The following is a 19,321-nucleotide window of genomic DNA, read 5'->3' on the forward strand; positions in this document are numbered from 1 at the left end:
GCAGGAGTGGGCAAACTTTTGGGCCCAAGGGCCGCATCAGGGTTGCAAAACTGTATGGAGGGCCAGGTAGGAAAACTAATGAAAAACCACCAAATCAGCAGATTCAAAATTGACACCCCTGCCAGCCCCCTAGGACTCCCACGCTTATCCAACCCATCCCCTGATCCCCACCCCCAAACCTCTGCCCTGTATACAACCCCCCTTGTCCCCATACCGTGCCACTCAAAGCAGCATGTCTGGCAGCCACACCACCCCGCAGGAGCTTGCTTGCTGTGCTGATGCTGCAGGGGAAGAGCTGGGGGCACTAGAGTTTAACTCCCAATCTCCAGAGAAGTTGATCCAATAAAATGTGACTTTGTCTAATATCTGGGACCAACCCTGGAAAGAAGAATCTCTAAAAACCTTTTTATAGGGCATGTTCTTCCCACCCCATGTGCATGCACCAACCCTACAGCCCCATTGAGCATGCTCCAGCCCCGGGCTTATAATGGCTGTTCCTAGCTACAATGGGGCTAGGAAGCAGAGAAGCTGTCTTTCCTGGGTGTTAGGTGCCATCCCCTGCCCACTCTCAGTGGCAATCAGGCACTGTAAAGGGCAAAGCCATCCCCTTCAAACACTGAAGAGACTAGCAGACATAGGGCGCTGCAGAAACGGGCTGGGGGGGGATTAGATGGAACAAGGAGCCTGGGAGCAGAGACTGGATCTGGCTGTCAGGGAGGAGGGACATGGAGCCAGTGGGTAGGGCAGAGGAGGGAAGTGATCAGATGAAGAGCCTGGGAACCAGCAGAGTGCGGGGGAGATGGAGCTGACAAGGAGCCAGATGCAGGGGGAGTACTGAATGGCTGGCACAAGGAGCAGGGGGAAGCATGAAGGATACAGATTGAATGAGAAGCCAGGGGGAATGGAGAATGAGGAAGGAGGCAGAGTAGGGAAATAGCATTGACTGGACAAGGAGACCAGGCGCAGGGAGAAGACAGTCTGGCCAGGTGGGACAAGAACTTACTGGGCAAAGAGACTGGGGTCCAAAGCCCGAGGAGTAGAAACTGGAACAAGTGGAGGGGTGGGTCAGCTTATCAGGCCCACCAAATAGCTTGGTGACATTTGGTGTGAGCTGTGGGATGTCCTGGTGGGGCACAAACCAGGAGATGGAGACAAGATGTCAGAGATGACTCTGGGGTCAGACTCTGGCTCTCAAGCTAGAGGAAACTCGTATTCCACTCCAAGAGGGAGAGGCGGCCAGAGAAAGAGGGAGTGGAGAAGGTGGCGAGGTACTGGCCAATCTTTGGAGAGCACCATACCAAGCATCAAGGAATCTATTCCTGCCTTGAGCATCCTGTTACAGCAATCTGAGCTGTCAGGAAAAGGGGGATACAGAGACAGGCCCACAGTGGGGAGCTACAGGCTCAGTTTAGAGAACTCCCTTGGCTCAGAATGACTGTTCAGTGACTAAAGCAAACAGCTTGGTAGGAGTATCTGAAACACAGATATGGCAGCATCAGGCTCCACCCTATGACCCTTGGTAGGGCAAGGTTGGGCTGCAGGGCTGGGGGAATCTGTTGGAGGATAGTTCAGAGAGCTGAAATTATCCCATCTGTTGAGCAGGAAGACAGAGCCAGGTGTGAATGAATGGAAACAACATGCCTGGCCACAGGTGGAGGAGGGGGGCCATCTGTTTGGTTCCCCTGTTGTCAGGGAAAGCTCTGGATGCAACTCATGCCATCAGCAAGGATTTGGTAAATGATTATGCAGAAGTGAAGAAGGCAATTCTTTGAAAATACCAACTTACAAGACATTGACACTGGTTCATGGCCACCAAGACACCTTTCTCTCCCCCCCACCCACCCCAGAGACCGAGACCACAGGCACTGGCTGCAGCCAAAGAGAAGACCTGGGAACAGTTCCTAACCATATTGGGGAAGGAATTCAATATGTAGGACCAAGAGTGGCAACCACAGTCCAGCATAGACATGGCAATGTTGGTAGACCTATAGTGGTGATGCCAGTGGATTTTCAAATAAGGACTGCTCCAGTTCCACCTAAGAGTTTGAAGTGACTAAGGGAACAAAGACGGTGGGCCAGGGTGGACCAAAGGAAAAGGGGGTGAGAAATATAAGGGTAAACTGAAAATGGTTAGTCCAGTGGCGAAAGGAAAGGAACCAGTTAAGTGCTATTACTGTAGTCAGAGGGGACACAAAGCCCAGGATCACCCTACAACAAAATCAAAAGTTACTAGCCTCTTATGAGCCTGGCAACTCAGCAAATGGAAGCTCCCAGCAATAAAGTGCTGGCTGCTCCATTCCATGCAGATGCAGACACCAAGGCGTACAGCCACTCAAAGCATGCTAGAGGGAATAGCTTTGCTCTCCAGTTTTCATTACAAGAAAGAAGAGATCTCAATTGCAAACAAGTACAGCAAAGCAATTTATTTGATTTTTCCTGCTCCCCCAACTCACTATATGCAAAGCCACACACTACCTTTCTGCACCCCACAGGGGCACCGACAACTAAGCCACCTGGGAACTGCCACTAGCCAGGTAAGCTGCCACTGTAAACTCTTCCATGTGATACCAAAGTCACGAAACCTGGGAAAACTAGGAGCATCCCTGGACTGTTCCTACAGGAGGGCAGTTTCATTTCTGCACATGGCATGGAGCTAGAGCTGGCAGACTTGCCTCTCCAGTTGGGTTCACTTATTTCCCCCCCCCCCAAACACAGCTGTGATTGGGTTCACAATACTGCAGCAGGGGGCTAAAAACCCTCCTCGGAACAATTTAAAAAGTAACATTTCTGTTCATTAAAACAAAACCCAAGCTGGGACCTGAATGGAGCAGAGCATCCCTGTAAATTAAAGCATTCTAAGAGAGTCCTCAGGTAAGCACATGGACTCCAGATGGGGACAGTTAAGAGATCTGGAAAGCTTGGTACTGTTTATGGGCCTTACAAAATATAGCTTTCCATTGCTTCAGGCAAATCTAATCCCATTCCACCTGAGGAGCACTGAGGTGGAGTTGAATGGGCAGCATTTGCAGCCAGTGACTGTCTGGAAAGTAAGAAGAAAGTCTCTTTACCCATTATTAACCAAGTCAAACAAAAAATTCATCACTCAGCCATAGACTCAGCCGCTGGCTCAGTCACGGGCTCTGCTGCTGATTCAGCCGCTGGCTTTGCTGCTGGCTCAGCCACTGGCTTTGCTGCTGGCTCAGCCACTGACACAGCTAAAGGCTGATTTGCCAGCTCATTTGCTGGCTTAGCCACCATCTGATTGGTCGTCACACTGGCCATCACAGCTGTCGTCACACTGGCCGTCACAGCTGCAGGCTCAGCTGCAGGCTTTTTTTGCTTCTGGGTGGCAGCCACCGCTTCTGCCAGCTTCTCCTCAGGCACCATATTCAAAACCTTCAGGGCAAAGAGCAGCTGGAATTTAGCAGTCCCGATGAAGGAGTTCCCCAGGAAGTTCGGCAGCCCGCCCATGCGGTCCTTCTGGGTGTACAAGGGGACACGGACCATTCCCATCACCTGTAACAGCACACGCAATTCAGTAACAACAAATTACACTTTCAGCCCACCCACAGCACAAACCCCGCCAGCCACCACGATCCATGCAGGATGAGCACCAGCTTATCTGCAGGTGCCATACCTCCCCAGACCACACCCCAGCACCCAGACCATGTATGCCCTCCTCATAACAGCCCCTTTTATTCCCCCAGGATGAGCACAGGTGCCACATCCAACACCCCAACCCCCAGCATGAATACCACACCCCTGCCCATTACTCCATACCAAACCCAGGTGATGTCCCACATACCCTCTGCACAAGCACCCTAGCCCCAGTCTGACCACCCACCCTACTTACCCATTCCACCACCAACCCAAAAGAACACCACTTCTTCCCTCCAGCATACCACACCTTATCCTTTGCTCTATCCCATCCCCCAGTATGAGCACCACAGCTTACTACCCCACCTTTCCCTACCCCATGTTCCATACCACTCCCCACCACCACATCCCAGGTGTACCACCAACTGCCCCCAGGGATGATCTATGTTCTGGGTCTATGCCGTGCCCTTCATACCACTCTGCAAGAGTGCTGTGGCTCCATGTCCCCCTCAACAGGTGCCACAACCCAGGGTCACATTTAGTACACACGCAGCATCACTCCTGGCAGATCACAGCATCGCACCCAGGCTGTACAAAGGGTCCTCCACCATCTGTGTTCTACATCGGGGCATTAGATGACCTGGCACAAGCTCGCCAACCCTGCCAGAGAATCCTGCAGCACCAGATTCCCCAGAAAGAAACTCGTGTCTCTTTCTCTGACTTCTTACCAACTTGTGTGCAATCCAAGTTGGGCCCAATACCTTGTTGATTAAAGCAATGCACTGCCATACAAAAGATCACAGTTCCAGTCAGAGACAACACATCCAGACCTCGCGTGATGCTCACCAGAGCTGAGGGTGACTTGAAGTTCACCCAACCCCCATGTCAGAGGCACTGTCTTTATGACTGACAAGCAAACAGGACTCCCCTTCTAAGTGCAGCACAAAGCCCTCCTCCCTATGCTACCGCGTCCCTGCCAACTCCCCAGTGAAACGCCAGGGCTTACAACTAGGGATTGCCATGTGGCAGTGCGTAGCACTTGCCAGTCGCCACTAGTAGCTGCTAAATGCGGTGCATTCCCCCGCCCAGCTGCAATGGATAGCAGCCCAGCAGGCCTAGTGAGGGAAGCTTCATTCCCCGATGATGTGAAGTCTCAGAGCTTCCAGACACCCCCCCGAATACCCCACCTCCAGCCCGTGGTCTCGGGAATGCACCGCGCAGATCTCGATGGTGTGCAGCTCCTCCAGGGTCAGCTGCCTGGCGTAGAAGTGCGCCACCACGCGATGTGGCCCCTCTGTCAGGTGCGAGCACAGATAATCAGCTTCCGTCAGGCGCACACAGCCCAAACCCAAGCCCAGCACCCGATTCAGACCATCCTCCAGGGACCAGTAACGGCGATCCACGAACCCCCCAGGAAAGCCCAGTAGTCCGTCAAATCGCATCTGCATCTGCAATAGAGGCGCATTATGTTAATGGGGCACAGCACATAGCCCCAGGGACCCTGTGGGAGAGGAGAGGACACTTACCACCACAGGAAACCTCTCCAAGACAAAGGGGCCAAAGCAGGTGAGGCACAAGACAGTCTGTACCCTAATCAGAGAGGTTTGAGGCTTTATTGTACCCCACTTCCATTGCCCCACTTGCTTTGGCACATTAGCAGCTTCTTTTTAAAGTGCTTTCGTGAAGGAAAAGCTAGAAACTGACCCACTGCTGGGCTGTCAGACAGTTTTTGCAGCTGAGAGGTATGAACTGCCCCACTCATCTCACTAGGAAATAAGTGATGAAGGCCAAACAGCTCTTTCACTGTGATCATTTTTAGCAGAAAATCCTTGGTATTTGAACAGTTTGGTACTGTCAATTTTGCTTATCCCCTCCAATTTTTGCCTAGTGGTACCCCCAGAAAGCCCATTCCTACTTCTCTGCAGGATGAAGCTGAGCCTCAATTGAGTCGCCTTCTTATGAGATACCCACAGAATGACAAAACAGTACTGGGGAATCCTGACACATCAATACTGCACCATATGAAGAGCCTAAAAGGGAAACCCATCCAGCCTCATGCCACTGTTGGAGTCAGGTGACCTGCAAGCAGCCAGCACCAAGTCTTGACAAGTGCACGAGACACATCACAGCCAGAGGACCAAGCCTACCAACCAGAGATACACAGAAAAGACACAGCCATTGGTGAGCTCAAGGAGTACATTCAGTCCCCACCTCCTAGCTACTGTCCAGGAGCAGTGTGCCAGTTTCAGAGCTCCATGTTTTGGATCAGCCTCAGATAGTGGATGGTTGAAAAATCTGAAGCTCCAGCCCTTCTGCCTGCAGGAAGGGAGATGGATCTCTCCTCTGCAGGCTGATGTGAAGGGGGCATTTCTGCTGCTCTGCCCCTCCCCTACATCTGGGTTTGAATCCTTCTGGGTGACTACCTCTGGGCTCTGCTCAGCCCTTCCCAAGGTGCAGCAGAGTGAAACAGACATGACTCTTGTCAGGTTCAATGTCACTTACAGCACTGTGGAGAGCAACAGCAAAACCCGCCAGACTTGTTCAGTTCACTTTGTTCTTGCTCAGCAAAATCCTGTGCGACAGCAGGGGCAATGGAACACCCCGTCTGCAAACTCCGGCAGACAGCACTGCAGAAGTTCACGTCTGCAAAGCCATTCTCACAGCCATAAGGGCCTTACAACTATAGGTAGAGACACATGCACACACACACACACCCTCTGTCTCTCGATGGAGTAAAGGGCCTATTCTGCAACAGTTGCCAGCACAGAATCCACTGGCCCAGGGCGACCCTACTAAACACATAGCATGAGCTGGGAGGGCTAATCGTGTGTAGGAGAAGGTGGTTTGCCACTGTCCTCGGGCCGGCTGCTCACGCCCTGCTGGGGCGAGGCAGGGCAGAACTAGCAGATCTGTGCTTGGGCAATGACAGGCAGCCACCGCAGGGAGTTGGTGCAGTAGCGGGGGAAGGCCTCAGCCCTAGCCCTGAGCGGGGGTCCCAGTTCTCCATCCCACCAAGGGGACTCATGGCGTTCCCGCACCCTGAAGACCGGCTCCCCGCTCCCCACCGCGGGCCCCAATCGCCACCCAACCACGCCCGGCTCCCCACTCCCGACCCCAGCCCTCGCCCAACCGGCCCCGCCCCCGGCCCTACCCCAAACCCGGCCCCAGGCCCGGCTCCCCACCTCGCCCCACCGGACCTGACCTAGGCCCCGGCCCCGAACCGAACCCCAAGCCCCGCCCCAGGGAACCCGCCCGAGGCCAGCCCCAGGCCCCGCTGACCAGCACGGCGTAGCGCAGCGGGATGCGCCCGAAGAGCATGCCCGGGTTGGGCGCGTACAGCATGGCGTGGCACGAGTGGCTCCAGCCGGGCCCGAGCCGCATGGCCTCGTAGCGGCTCAGCGGCTTCAGCTCGGTCACGCCGGGCACCGAGAGGGAGGGCAGCAGCCCCGCCGCGCCCGCGCTCCCCGTCAGAGCCGCCATCACCACACAGAGCCGCGATGAGAGAGAGGCCAACCCCCCTGTGTGCGCTGACCTATCGCAGAGCTGCGGGGCGGAGCCATACCTGAAACAGCCAATCACTGAGCCCACTGTCCGCATTCAGCCAATCAGACCACGGCGTGTGACGCCAATGCAACAGCCATCGCCCAATCCGGGCAACGCCATTCCCAGGAGGCGGGCGCTGTAACGCCATCCGTGGCGCTGTTAGCCAATCAGCAATCAGATCAAAGCTGTGGGCAGCGAGGAGCAGCCGCGCGGCATGCTGGGTTCGGCCAGGCCGGGGAGGGGCGGGGCTCTTTACTCCCAGGCAGAGCGGACCAGGGCCCACTTCCCGGGGGGTGGGCAGCGAGGAGAGGTGGCGGGAGTAGCTCCTTAGCACCGCCCTCCCCGTGACCACTGGCTGCTACCCACCGTCGTGATTGGCTGCTGCGACCGAGAGGCGGGGCAGTGAGGAAAGGCAACAGAGGCGTATCCCAGCTACGAAAAACGCCGTCGCGGGAGGGGGCGGGACACTCACCGAGCTCGCGGGCTTGTTACCTGCGAGTGCGCCTGGAGCGACGAGACCGGGGGGGGCGCCGCACTGTGACCCCGGGCGGGAGCAGCGGGGGGGGGGCGCCGCACTGTGACCCCGGGCGGGAGGAGCCGGGGGGGGGCGCCGCACTGTGACCCCGGGCGGGAGGAGCCGGGGGGGGGGGCCGCACTGTGACCCCGGGCGGGAGGAGCCGGGGGGGGCGCTGCACTGTGACCCCGGGCGGGAGGAGCCGGGGGGGGGCGCCGCACTGTGACCCCGGGCGGGAGGAGCCGGGGGGGGGGCGCACTGTGACCCCGGGGGGGAGGAGCCGGGGGGGGCGCCGCACTGTGACCCCGGGCGGGAGGAGCCGGGGGGGGGGCGCCGCACTGTGACCCCGGGGGGGGCGCCGCACTGTGACCCCGGGGGGGAGGAGCCGGGGGGGGCGCCGCACTGTGACCCCGGGCGGGAGGAGCCGGGGGGGGGGGCGCCGCACTGTGACCCCGGGCGGGAGGAGCCGGGGGGGGGGCGCTGCACTGTGACCCCGGGGGGGGGCGAGCCGGGGGGGGGCGCCGCACTGTGACCCGGGGGGGCTGTGCGGTGTCTGGGGGGGGGCAGGAGTAGCTGGATGGGGAAGACTGGGTCTTGTGGGGGGGTGCGTGGGGTCTGGCCGCGGGTACAATGGTTGCTAATGTGCATTGTACTGTTCAGCCATCAGGTGGCGCTGCATGTAAATACCCTACTTAAGCTCCCCACAGCTGTCCCTGGCAAAGCTTTAGGGACGAACACATCTGGGGTGTGAGGGAGCTCTGTAGAAACATCTGAACACCACATTCCCTCCTCTCTTAAGAAACTCTTCCAGTTACAATAAACGTTGTTCTAACCACAGGAACAAATAGGAAACAAAACACTAGACTGTTGACAGAGTTATTACACTAAAAACACTATAGATACTAGGTAACATAGTCTCTAGTCCAGACAAGTGGTCATCTGGGTCTGACAGGCCGTCTCTCAAGCCCCGGTTCCAGTGCAATGTCTTGTTGTGTTGATACTACTGAGGTGAAGTCATCCAATGCAGACTGGGTTTGTATAATCTCCTCTTGGTGCATAGGCAGGTGCAAGATAAGAAGCATTCCATACCCACCCATCAGAAAGTTGATAGGTGTAAGGTCCCTTCTTCTCTATGATTTTAAGAGGAGCTGTGAATTTATGGTCCCCTTTGCGTAAAGTTCCAGGTTTTCTTTTCTAACAAAGGAACAACACTGAAACTTTGGTTCCTTAGCACCGCGCCACTTGTCTGTGAAAGCCTTATACTTTGCTTGGTTCTGGTCAACTGTTTTTCTCACATCATCCTCGGTTGGGGCCTCAGGTCATGCCTTTAATAATCCAGCAATGTTCAGTTTAGTATTCATCTGTTTCCCATGCAGTAACTCTGCGGGTGACCTTTGCATTGTGGCATGTCGTGTAGCCTGGTGTGCTTGCAAGAAATCAGTAGTGAAGGTTATCCACAATTAGCTGTTTGCAAACTCTCTTTCAAACTTCTGTTAAACCGTTCAATTTCCCCATAGGCTTGAGGGTAGTATAGGGATGACCTTCTGTGTAAAATGTTCCTCTCTGCTAGAAAAGTTTCAAACTCCAAGGAAGTAAATTGATTACCATTATCTGAAAACAGTTCTTTGGGGTTACCTTCCCTGCTAAAAATTGAAGAGAGGAACTTAATTACTGTAGCAGAAGATATTTGCGATGTAAACGCTACCTCAGGCCATTTACTGAAATAGTCTATTAAGGTGATGGCATAACGACAGTCAATTGGAGCAGTATCAAAGGGTCCTACAATATCAATCGCCACTTTTTCCCATGCAGATTCAAGAAGAGGAACAGGCTGTAATGGAGGGGTACATGTCACTCCTGTCTTATCATGCATTTGGTAAGTGACACAGGATTTTATGAGTGCTTCAGTTTGAGAGTCTATCCCTGGCCACCAATACAGATCCTGTGGTCGTTGTTTGTTCTGACAATTCCTTGATGAGTATCATGTGCCAGGTGTATGAGTTTTGACTGTAATTCTTCTGGCACAAGTAGCCAGTGTGTACCTCGTAGCACACAGCCATCAAGCAAAGAAAGTTCATCCTGAACTCTAAAATAAGGCAGCAAAACTGGGTCAAGGTTACTGGGCCATCTCTTTGTCAGAAATTCCTATAGTTTTTGTTGAATTGGACACGCTGAACAAGCAGCTTGAAATTATTCTCTTGTAACTGCAGTAAGAGTGCTTGTAATAAGTGCAACCACTACGTCCTCATCCTCTGGTGGACAATCTGGGGAAGGCAAAGGCAGGCGAGAAAAGCAATCAGCTACCACATTTTGGTTTTCAGGCTTATATTCCAGTTCATAATTGAAAGAGAGTGGTCTTGCAGACCATCTAGCAATACAATATCCTGCTCTTCCCAGTCCTTTTGTGGTGAGCAACGTCATCAAAGGGCTGTGGTCTGTGCGCAACTTGAACGTGTGGCACCACAGGTAAGTTCTCCATTTTTCAGTAGCCCAGACACAAGCAAGTGCTTCTTTTTTGGCTGTAGAATATTTTCTCTCAGGATTACTTAGTATCCTTGAAGCAAATGCAACAGTCCTCTCTGTGTTATCCTCATGAAGTTGTGTGAGGACAACCCCAAGTCCATAATCAGAAGCATCAGTAGTTGCAATTGTGGGCAATGCAGGACTGAATAGTGCAAGTACTGGACTATGTACAATCAAGCCTTTCACCATTTCGAAACTAGCTTGTGCACCCATTGTCCACACTAAGGTTGAACTTCCCCATAGTAATTCTCGTAACGGTTCAATGACAGAAGCATAATTGGGAATTAATTTTGCATATCAGGAGGTAAGACCCAAGAAGGAACATAAGGTTTGCAAATCTGTTGGAGGAGGAGCATTTGAAATTGCCAGGATATGAGCCAGATCAGGTTTTAGGCTAGCCTGTGAAGTTGTATGCCCCAGAAAGGAGAGTTCAGTTTGTCTAAATTTGCATTTAGACCTATTGAGCTTGAGGCCTGCTTTGCTGATGCAGTTTAGTACAGACTGCAGGTTATTGTCATGCTCCTCCAAAGTATTTCCAAACACAATAATATCATCTAAATAGCACTGAACTCCATGTTGATTCTTCAAAATCAATGACAATTTTGTGTAAGGCACTTGGGGCTGATGCGAGACCTTATGGAACACGTTTAAAACGGAATAGTCCCTCATGTGTAATAAATGCTGTGAGGTCTCTGCTATCTTCATGCCACATAACCTGGTGGTATGCGCACTGCAAATCAAGAGTAGAAAACTCCACAGAGTTCTGCAAATACTTCTTCAATTTGAGGAAGAGGATGGCTGACAATCACAGTGCTTTATTTGGCTCCCTTAAGTCCTCACAAAGGCGAATGCCTCCACTCTTCTTCTGCGTCACTACTAAAGGTGAAACCCATTCCGAGGAGTTAATCTCTTCAATAATGTCCTCTTGAACAAGTTTTCTAAGTTCCTCTGAAACAGCTTCCCTGACTGAAAATGGTAAGTGCCATAATTTCTGTCATATAGGCATCACATTATTCCACATTTTAACTTTATGCAGAAACCCATAAGCACAGCTGAGTTTCTCCTCAACCTGGTGTTGGGTCCCAGCTGAAACTGGTGTGTATACCTCAAGAGTGGTTTGCTGAGGAAGATCAAGTCGTCCATTAACTACCCTGAGATTTAAAGCAGCCAATAAATCTCTGCCAAGGATAGGAGTGCCTTTGTGGACAACGTAGAACTCTGCAATTACACAGCAATCACCAAAAGTAACTATTGCGGGCAGGCAGCCATGCACTGGAATATGGTTTTTCAAGTAGTACACCAAGTGAAGCTTGGGTTCAGTAAGAGGCACATCTTTAAAGTAATGCAAATAGATGGAATCAGATAGTATAGATACTGCTGATCCAGTGTCCAACATTAGCTGAATAGAGTGTGATTTGCCTGAGGGTATGGCTGAAACGTTTACCATGCACTTATTTGTTCTGAAATATGTGCAGTAGTGATTTTGTCCACACTTAGCAAAGTAACATCTGGTATTGTAACTGCATGCACCTGTTGATTGAACTGGCTGCTGCAACATACTTTAGCAAAATGCCCAATCTTTTTGGAATGATTGCACTGAGCTACTTTTGCCGGACATCCTGTGTAGCTTGCAAGGTGTTGTGGGGATCCACAGTGAAAATATGCTTTTATTGTATTTTGAATTTGCTGATTTGGTGTTTTTTCATTAGTTTTCCTCTTGCAATTGTTTGTCTGCAGCACGGGTGAACTCTTCTGCAAAGGAGGCACAGCCTGGACTGTGCCTCCTGTATCCATGCTCATTATTTTGGCTTCAGCTATAGCTGACTCAATCTGGGTAGCAATGGTTATTGTTTTTTCTAGTGTAAGTTGTGGTTCTAGAAGTAAACATTCTCTTACAAGAAGCATGGTTATTTTCTCAATGAGCTGGTCTCTAATCATCTCATCTGCCATATTCCCAAAGTCACAAGTTACAATCAGACTCCTCAGGGAAGCAATATACTGCATTATAGTCTCCCCTAGTTTCTGCATACGCTGGCGAAATCTGTAGCGATTAGCTACTACATTCACTTTTGGTACAAAAACGTTCTTTAATGCCGTGAGTGCAGTCTCATATTTATCGTCTGCAAGGGGAAAAGTGTAAAATATACGATGCCCTTCTACTCCAAAACAGTGGATTAGCAGAGCACGTTTTCTTACTTCAGAAATCTCTGTAGCACTGATTGCAAGCAGATAAGTCTCAAACATATGGATCCAGGCAGTAAAAGCAATTGGAGGCTCACCTGGGCTTTGTAGAAAGGGTTCAGGTGGGTTCAGAGGCAGAAGATCCATCCTCGTCACCAAAATGTTGTAGTAGCCAGGCAAGGTACTAACAAACTTCAACAGGACTTTATTTTTTGAAGTGGAAACCTCTTTACCAAGCTGCTGCTGCTGCACCCTCAGTAGCTCTCCCTCAGCCTCTTCAACTCCTCCTTCCTGTTTCCTGTCCTTTCAGACTCCCAACAGCCAGTGCTCCCAATTCTAATAATTACAAGCAACATCTAAACACCACACCTCCCCTTCCCCAGATCCCTGTTCCAGCCCAGAGCATTGCTCCTGTTACACGCCTTCGATAGCGCTATGCAGATGCTGGGGTGTGGGTGTCTGCTCCTGGCTGGGGTTTCAGAGGGAGCATGGTGGTCTTTGCTGGAGGATTATGTGCCCCCCCCCCCCGATCTTCAGTTATTGCAAAGTTGAGCTGGGAAAGCTCCAGCCATCCCATTCACCCAGCTATGGGGATGACCTGTTTGCTCACATTGCAGTGCTGGAAAGGATTGATTACAGCTGCCTGTTCTAACTGGGCAGGCTCCTTTCTCTACAGTTGGTATTGAAATGTTGGGGGGTAAAGGAGACTGAGGTGGATATTTCCTTCACAAATCAAAGGCAAAAACCCAGCTTCCTGGTGTTCCAGCCATGGCTGAAGTGTCTCCAGATCAGCTGGCTCTGTGCCCAAATTGTTATTAGCATTCACTCATCCCTTCTTGTTGGGTTCTTTTCAGAGGTTCTGGAGGGAATCAACCCTCAAATGGCTGGGATTGAGGGGGATAGAGGGATTGGGGGGCTGGGGAAGGAGAGAGTGCTCTGCCCACACTGGGATGATACTGCCCTCTTTCGTTACTCCATTTAACCAAGAGAAGGTGCCTGCAGTCTGCCTGGGGAGAGATTGCACAGGCATATGTATGGGCTGCCCTGGGGGTGCAGCCTGGTGCTCTTCGATAGCTCAGTGGGTCGCTCAGGGTGCTATAGTGTGCTTGGAATTATGCCCTTAGATCCCTGGTTTGAGTCCAGCTGGGAGGAATGGTTCCTCCTGAAAAACAGCTGTCCCATGGCCGCTTGCACAAAGCATGTTAACAGCTGCTTGGCCTTTGCTGCCAAAGCCTTAGGCTTCCCTTTGGAAGCAGAGATGTAAAGGAGATCTGTGAGTGAAGAGTGATGGGATGAAGCAAAGACACCAAGGGCCTTCTCTGAATAGAAATGTGGAGGTTGTACCTCGAGGGCGGCCCATGGGGTGAAGGTGGGCCTGTCCCAGACATCCCTATCTGGCTGTAGATGTTGCGGGAGAACCAGTTTGGAATGTGCTTTTCCGGCTGTAGGTCTGAGGGAGGTGGCAGCCCCCCTTCCAGATGTAAAGCAGTCCAAAGCCAGCAAGGGCAAACCAAACAACATTGGAGCCCACAAAGAGTCCAGGTTCCCCCAGAGTTGCCTGAAAAAGGGCAGAGGTGTCTGGAAAGGCGGTCTGGCTCCCTGACCCCTCCTGTCCAGAGGACCCAGGCTGAGGGTCCTGGATTCCAAACAAAGTAAAGATGGTCCCTCTACTTCAGGGGATGCAGGCAGCAGAGGCTCTTCAGCCATCCTGGTAAGCAGCCCCCTGAGCTACGAGCTCTGCTCTCTGAATGCCACCCTGCATATGGCTTGGATCCTCCCTTTTAAAGGACCACCCCTCTCCAAGTTTGACAGGCCTCCCACCTGTGCCAGGTTGGGACTGACTTTGCTCAGCTGAGCTCTGTAACCTCTACCTGCCTGAGGGGTGAGAACTGTCCTGTCCCACCACAGGAACATAAAGGGTTCACATCTCCCAGGCAGCAGGCACAGAGCCAGGCACCCAGAGTACTCCTGCAGCTCATTGGTTGGCCATAAGGATTCCTTTCCTTCCACCCCCAGGTAGAGGCAGAAGCTCTTTCCTTACCCTCCCTATCTCAGAAAGGGGGGAATGCACTTAGCTGTCATCATTGAAAAGGGCCTCCTTTGGCAAAGGCACCTGATGATGGGCCTGCCAAAGTCAGGATTGAACCAGGGACCTTTAGGTAGTCAGTGCTATGTTCGCCTGAGGGCACTAAAGTGCTTAACTGTGGCTTTTTCTCTTGGAGGGGGAAGGGCCTTGGTAATGAGCCATGAAGCAAAACTTGCTTGAGACTTCAACTGTCACAACTGTTGGTCAGGTTCTTCTAGCAGCTCTCTTGCTCAGAGTCAGAGCCTTGGATCAACAACCCCTCTGCTTCCCATAGCACTGAGAGGAATGAGCGATCTATACACCACAGATATTTCAGAGTTGGGCTGACACACTCACCAGGAATTGACCCCTCCTCTCCTACCACAGTCCGGCAGGTATCCCTAGACCAGCACAGCCTGCAATGTGCCCTGAGTTTCTGGATTTCTGAACACTGTTTGAAATCACACACTGGAAACACCTTTATTTTCACAAGCTCTTTTCGGGGCTGGGTCCCACAGCCTGTTTCTTGCAGAAAGTAATTGGTTACCTAACACTCAGCCTGCCTGGATGCAGGTAGTAGATTCTGCTGGGATCTCTCTGGGGCCGTGGCTCTTTGCCTCTCACTCAGACCTTGACCTTATTCAGCCCAAAAATCCCATAGTATAATCTGACCTTGGCTCCCCATAGCCAGGACGTTCAGTGATGTCTACTGACCTGTATGCCATGGGGAGGGGGTGGTCCATTAACGAGTGACAGCAATAAGAGCAGTGTGTTGGCACATGGGTGAGGAGTCATGTACCCCTCTGGAGGCCCATGTGCACTGGATGTATTTGTGGCTGCAGAAAGGTCCCCAGGATGCTGTGGCAGAGCTTTGGTTGGGGGGGCCCCTGTGTTGGTCACCTGTAGGTCCAGTGGCTACTGGTAACCTTGGCAGTCTACACAGGCCAAGAGTTAAACAGGGTGGGACAGGGGGGTGCTGCCAGCTAACACCCAAAACCTTTCAATCACCAGCATATTCCAGCCCAGCATGATCCCTGTCCCTGCATCTCACACGCCCTTCAGCATACCTGGCCACATCTGTGCCAATGCTGCAGAGCATGAGGTGGATTTCCATCCCATGAGCACCCCCCACATCCTGGATAGCCAACAACATCTAGTCACAACTTCCCTGGGCTAGGTCAGAACTGGCGACCTGGCGATGGGTCCCTGGCCCAGGTCCCCTTCCTGCCTCCCTCTCCCCAGCCCTTGCTGGCTGTTGGTGGCTCTCAGAGTCCAGCTCTGGTGGCCAAAGCTCAACATCTGGCCTCCCCTTTGAGGCCTATGGGGTAGGGAGAGAGGGGAATATTGAGGTTGAAGTGACTAGGACTAAAGTCCAGGGGACACTGAATGTGTCGGACATTGGGACCAGCCCCAGGAGCTGCTCCAATAAGTTTGGGTCAAATAAAAGCTGCTCAGGCAGAGTCCTGCTGTCAGGCAGAGGGGCACTCCTGTCTAGCCCTACTCTGCCCCAGAGCCAAGGCTCACCAGGGAGTGGGTGCAAATAGGAGACTCCAAACACAGTGTGACTTGTGGGGAGCCAGCAGTGCGTGTATGCTCAGTGCCTCTTGAGGCAGTTTGATTTCTTTCCTTCCAAGAGACCCCCTCTGCTCTTCCTGCTACCCCGCTCTCTGGCCTCTGACTAGCTAGGGCTGGGGCTGTTTAGTTTATCAGACTGATGAGGGGAAGTGCTGAAGCAGGGGCTAAGGTGTCGAAACTTTGCCGCCCCGAAGACCATGCTGGGACCTGTAGCATCCAAGAACTGGACCATGTGCTCTGATAGGGAGGGAAATGCTGTAGCTGATGTTTAAACTGGGCTAAGAAAAGTCTGGGGTCTGTCATTGTTCATGGAAGGTTAGAGCAGGGGACTGGGAGCCAGGACTCCTGGGTTCCATTCCAGCTCTGTCCTGAACTTGCTGTGTGACCTTGGGCAAGTAACTTTCCCTCCAAGGCTATGCCTCAGTTTCCCTACATATAGTGTGTAGATAATTCCCCCCTTTTGAAGCATGGGCTTTGTCTGGTGAAGGTGCCACATTTAAATACAGTCACACTGCCCTTTGCCAGCGGCCAGCTCACCTGGGATGCAACACATTTGGTATAGGATATACACCCTCTGTCATCCCCCATGCTTGGAGCTGTGCCTGTGGTCTCCATGGCCCCTGCTCTGGCCAGTATGGGATGCTGCATGCTGGGATTTGCAGGCTCTGTGAGCTGCAATATGCATTGCAGCTGGCGTTGCTCTATAGACCTTTCTGGGTCTCCTCTGAAGGGCTGATTTTCAGAGGTCCTGAGGCTTTGGAAGCTGCAGGTGGTTGAACGTCTCTTATCCCCCAGCTCTCACACCACTTCTTCACCCTCCCACACAAGCCAGACTCATCCTTGCCACTGGCCAAGGACCTACGTGGAAGACATTTTCCCCTCTTCCTTAGTTTCACAGGCAGCCAGCTCTGGAGATTTCAGCATGGGCCTCCTAACAATTGGTGTTTTTCTTAAAGCCTGGGCTCCTGGAGTCAGGTGATGATGTGAGACTCAGCTTGCGTTTTAAAATCCATTCCTAGCCCTGGCGGTTGCGGAGAAAAGCTGGAAAACGTGACCCCCTCAAAGGCTCAGAGACCAGGAGACCAACTGGGAGAAGCCAGATTTAGGATTTCTAAAAATCTCCTGAGGTTTAAGCCAATCTCATAGTCTGGAGGCCCACCTGGTGCTCTTGCTGCCGGCCCCTCAAGTCAAGGCGCTTTTCTTTGTCCAGCACGAGAATTTATAGCGGCTCCCTAACTGCTGAGCGGGCGGGGAGCCTCCCTCCGGGCCTCATTGGCCCAGAAGGCGCAAGGGGACGCCACAGGCCAGCAGCCAATGAGACACTCAGGATCGGTTTAACCCCGCCCCCCTCCCCCCAGCCCTACAAAAGGCGATGCGGGCGCTCCCGCCTCTCCCTGCCGGGCCAGCCGGGCGGGTGGCAGCAGCCGCAGCAGAAGCAGCAGCAGCAGCAGCAGCAGCAGCAGCAGCAGCGCGGCGCGTGTCTCTCCCGGTCCAGCCAGGTGCCCCTGGGGACGCCGCCCCAGCCCGCACCGCTCTGCAAAGGTAAGAGCTCCGCTGCCCCGGCAAGCGCCCGGCTCTGTCTTCGCGCCCGCCCCGTGCCAGGGTTAGCCCCTGCAGCCCAGCTCGGGGGTTGGCAAGTTCGAGGAACACACGCCCCCTCTGGTCGCCCCCCGCTCGGGCGCTGCCCCAAGAGGCTGCTGTTCCCAGCACCCAGGCTGCGAGGCACGCGACGAGCGCATCCGCTGGCTCCGAGCAGACGTGCGGGCATCGGGTTTGGCTCTGGATCCCGTGTGAACGTGGCTCCTTTCCTGATTTTCCCCCAAAGGGAAAGCTGGGTGGGGAGAGCAGATCCCGGACGGGGTTGCCCCCGCACAGCTGGTTCTGTCTGGAGGGCCCAGGAGCTGGAGCTGTGGGTCCGATGGGATCCGCACGCATCCGTGCCTCTAGCCTAGTTGCATAACCAGCGTCGTGCTCATTTTGTGGGTGGGGGCAGAGGGGAGCCTCTCAGACGTTAGGGGCTGTGACGGCCTTCATCCCCGGTTGGGGGGGGGGGGAGATTGCCTTCAGCCGAGGGTCTAGGGCTTGGCCGAGATCTCTTGTGTTCCAGTCCCAGCTCTGCGTGGCCTGGAGACACTAGCTCTGTGCCTCAGTTTCCCTGTCTGTAACAGGCTATGCTTGACATTGCCCTGCCTCCCAGGTGGCAGTAACCAGACTCTCAGGAAGCCTGCTGTGGGTCTAGCTGTGTCAGGCATAGAGTAGAGCAGCCCCTCTTGTAGATGCCCCAGGTTGGCTCTCCCTGGCTGCCATGAGGTTTGCTCAGGAGCCACTGAGTGAGGGGTACTTTCTAAGCTGCCCCATCGTGCCACACTTGGGCCCTCCTGGCAGCTAGCAATGGGTCTGGCTCTCCAGGTTTTCTGCCACACATGTGGCTGCTGGTCCATTCTCAAGCTGCTAGCACCTGGGGCCACCCTGAGCCGCCCTCCCCAGTGGCATTGTGTTCCCTGTCGGCTGTGCAGCGCCCCCGGTCTGTTGGCGCACGACCTTAATGAGTGTCATTGTGAGCCCTTCAGTGGCAGCACCTGGCCACCTGCAGTAACAGGAGAACTCCTCCCTGGAGGCCGCCTCAGCACTTTTGTTTTCCACACTGCACGTCCCAGGTGAGCAGGGCCAAGCCAGGTGCCAGTGTAACTCATCTCGCTGCAGGTGGCAACTGCTTGGCCTTTGTCTCCCTGCTGGCTGCACAGCCCCGTCCATCGCCTAGGGAGCAGGGGACTCCAAGCCTGGGCACTGCCCTTGCTCAATGCAAAAGGGGACTGTGCATTTGAGGGAGCATTTTCCAAGGGTGAGAACCAGCTGATTCCTTGCCCTTCTCCTTGGTGCTCCCTGAGCAGGTCCCTGTGCTGTCTCAGTTTCCCATGTGTAAATGCAGATGGTAACACAAGGTGCTTTGAGGTCCCTGCTGGAAGGTGTCAGATATGCCTGTTCTATTGTGCTGGAGCCTCCTCCAGTAAGGTCTGAATGAGCTCTTCCCTGAGACCTAGTAATGAGCTGGGGGTGGGGGGTTCAGGGCCAGACTGTATTTACATCAACACAGCAACTCTGTCTAGGTGCGAGCAGACAGAGCTGTGTTGCCCAAGTTATCAGTTCTGGCTGGCTCTGGGGTACAAAATACAGGGCTCATGAAATGCTATCCTTATTGTACCATTGAAGGGCACCAGGACTGTGCGTAGCCTGGCCTGATTGAGGTGGGGGTCACCCTCAACTGAACTGAACTCGCTAAGCAGGGGATTTGGATGCCCTCTACCAGCAAAAGGAGGGGAGGA

General features: G+C 53.3%; 1 protein-coding gene across 2 annotated transcripts; it reads right to left on the minus strand.

Annotated features, from left to right (window-relative positions):
• Nucleotides 1–2,408: 2,408 nt before the first annotated feature.
• NUDT16L1 (nudix hydrolase 16 like 1) lies at nucleotides 2,409–7,138 on the minus strand. 2 transcript variants are annotated; one of them, XM_038420476.2, is made up of 3 exons: nucleotides 6,877–7,138; nucleotides 4,785–5,045; nucleotides 2,409–3,516 (listed from the first exon to the last, which is right to left on the minus strand). In XM_038420476.2, the coding sequence occupies exons 1-3, from the start codon at nucleotides 7,075–7,077 to the stop codon at nucleotides 3,100–3,102; spliced, it is 879 nt and encodes a 292-aa protein (XP_038276404.1). In that variant the 5' UTR covers nucleotides 7,078–7,138; the 3' UTR covers nucleotides 2,409–3,099. The 2 variants fall into 2 exon arrangements, with proteins under 2 accessions (XP_038276404.1, XP_038276405.1); XM_038420477.2 differs by lacking the exon at nucleotides 4,785–5,045 and having other exon boundaries at nucleotides 6,877–7,118.
• Nucleotides 7,139–19,321: the final 12,183 nt, after the last annotated feature.

The sequence above is a fragment of the Dermochelys coriacea genome, chromosome 10 (genome assembly GCF_009764565.3).
Source record: "Dermochelys coriacea isolate rDerCor1 chromosome 10, rDerCor1.pri.v4, whole genome shotgun sequence".
NCBI classification, from domain to species: domain Eukaryota; kingdom Metazoa; phylum Chordata; order Testudines; family Dermochelyidae; genus Dermochelys; species Dermochelys coriacea.

What these genes read in the sequence shown, in the direction of transcription:
- NUDT16L1 (XM_038420476.2), bottom strand. Translation starts at nt 7,077, where the DNA reads ATGGCGGCTCTGACGGGGAGCGCGGGCGCGGCGGGGCTGCTGCCCTCC. An exon ending in CGCTGCGCTACGCCGTGCTG is followed by an intron (nt 5,046 to 6,876) that starts GTCAGCGGGGCC and finishes CCTCTATTGCAG; the next exon opens with ATGCAGATGCGATTTGACGG. An exon ending in CCCGAGACCACGGGCTGGAG is followed by an intron (nt 3,517 to 4,784) that starts GTGGGGTATTCG and finishes GTGCTGTTACAG; the next exon opens with GTGATGGGAATGGTCCGTGT.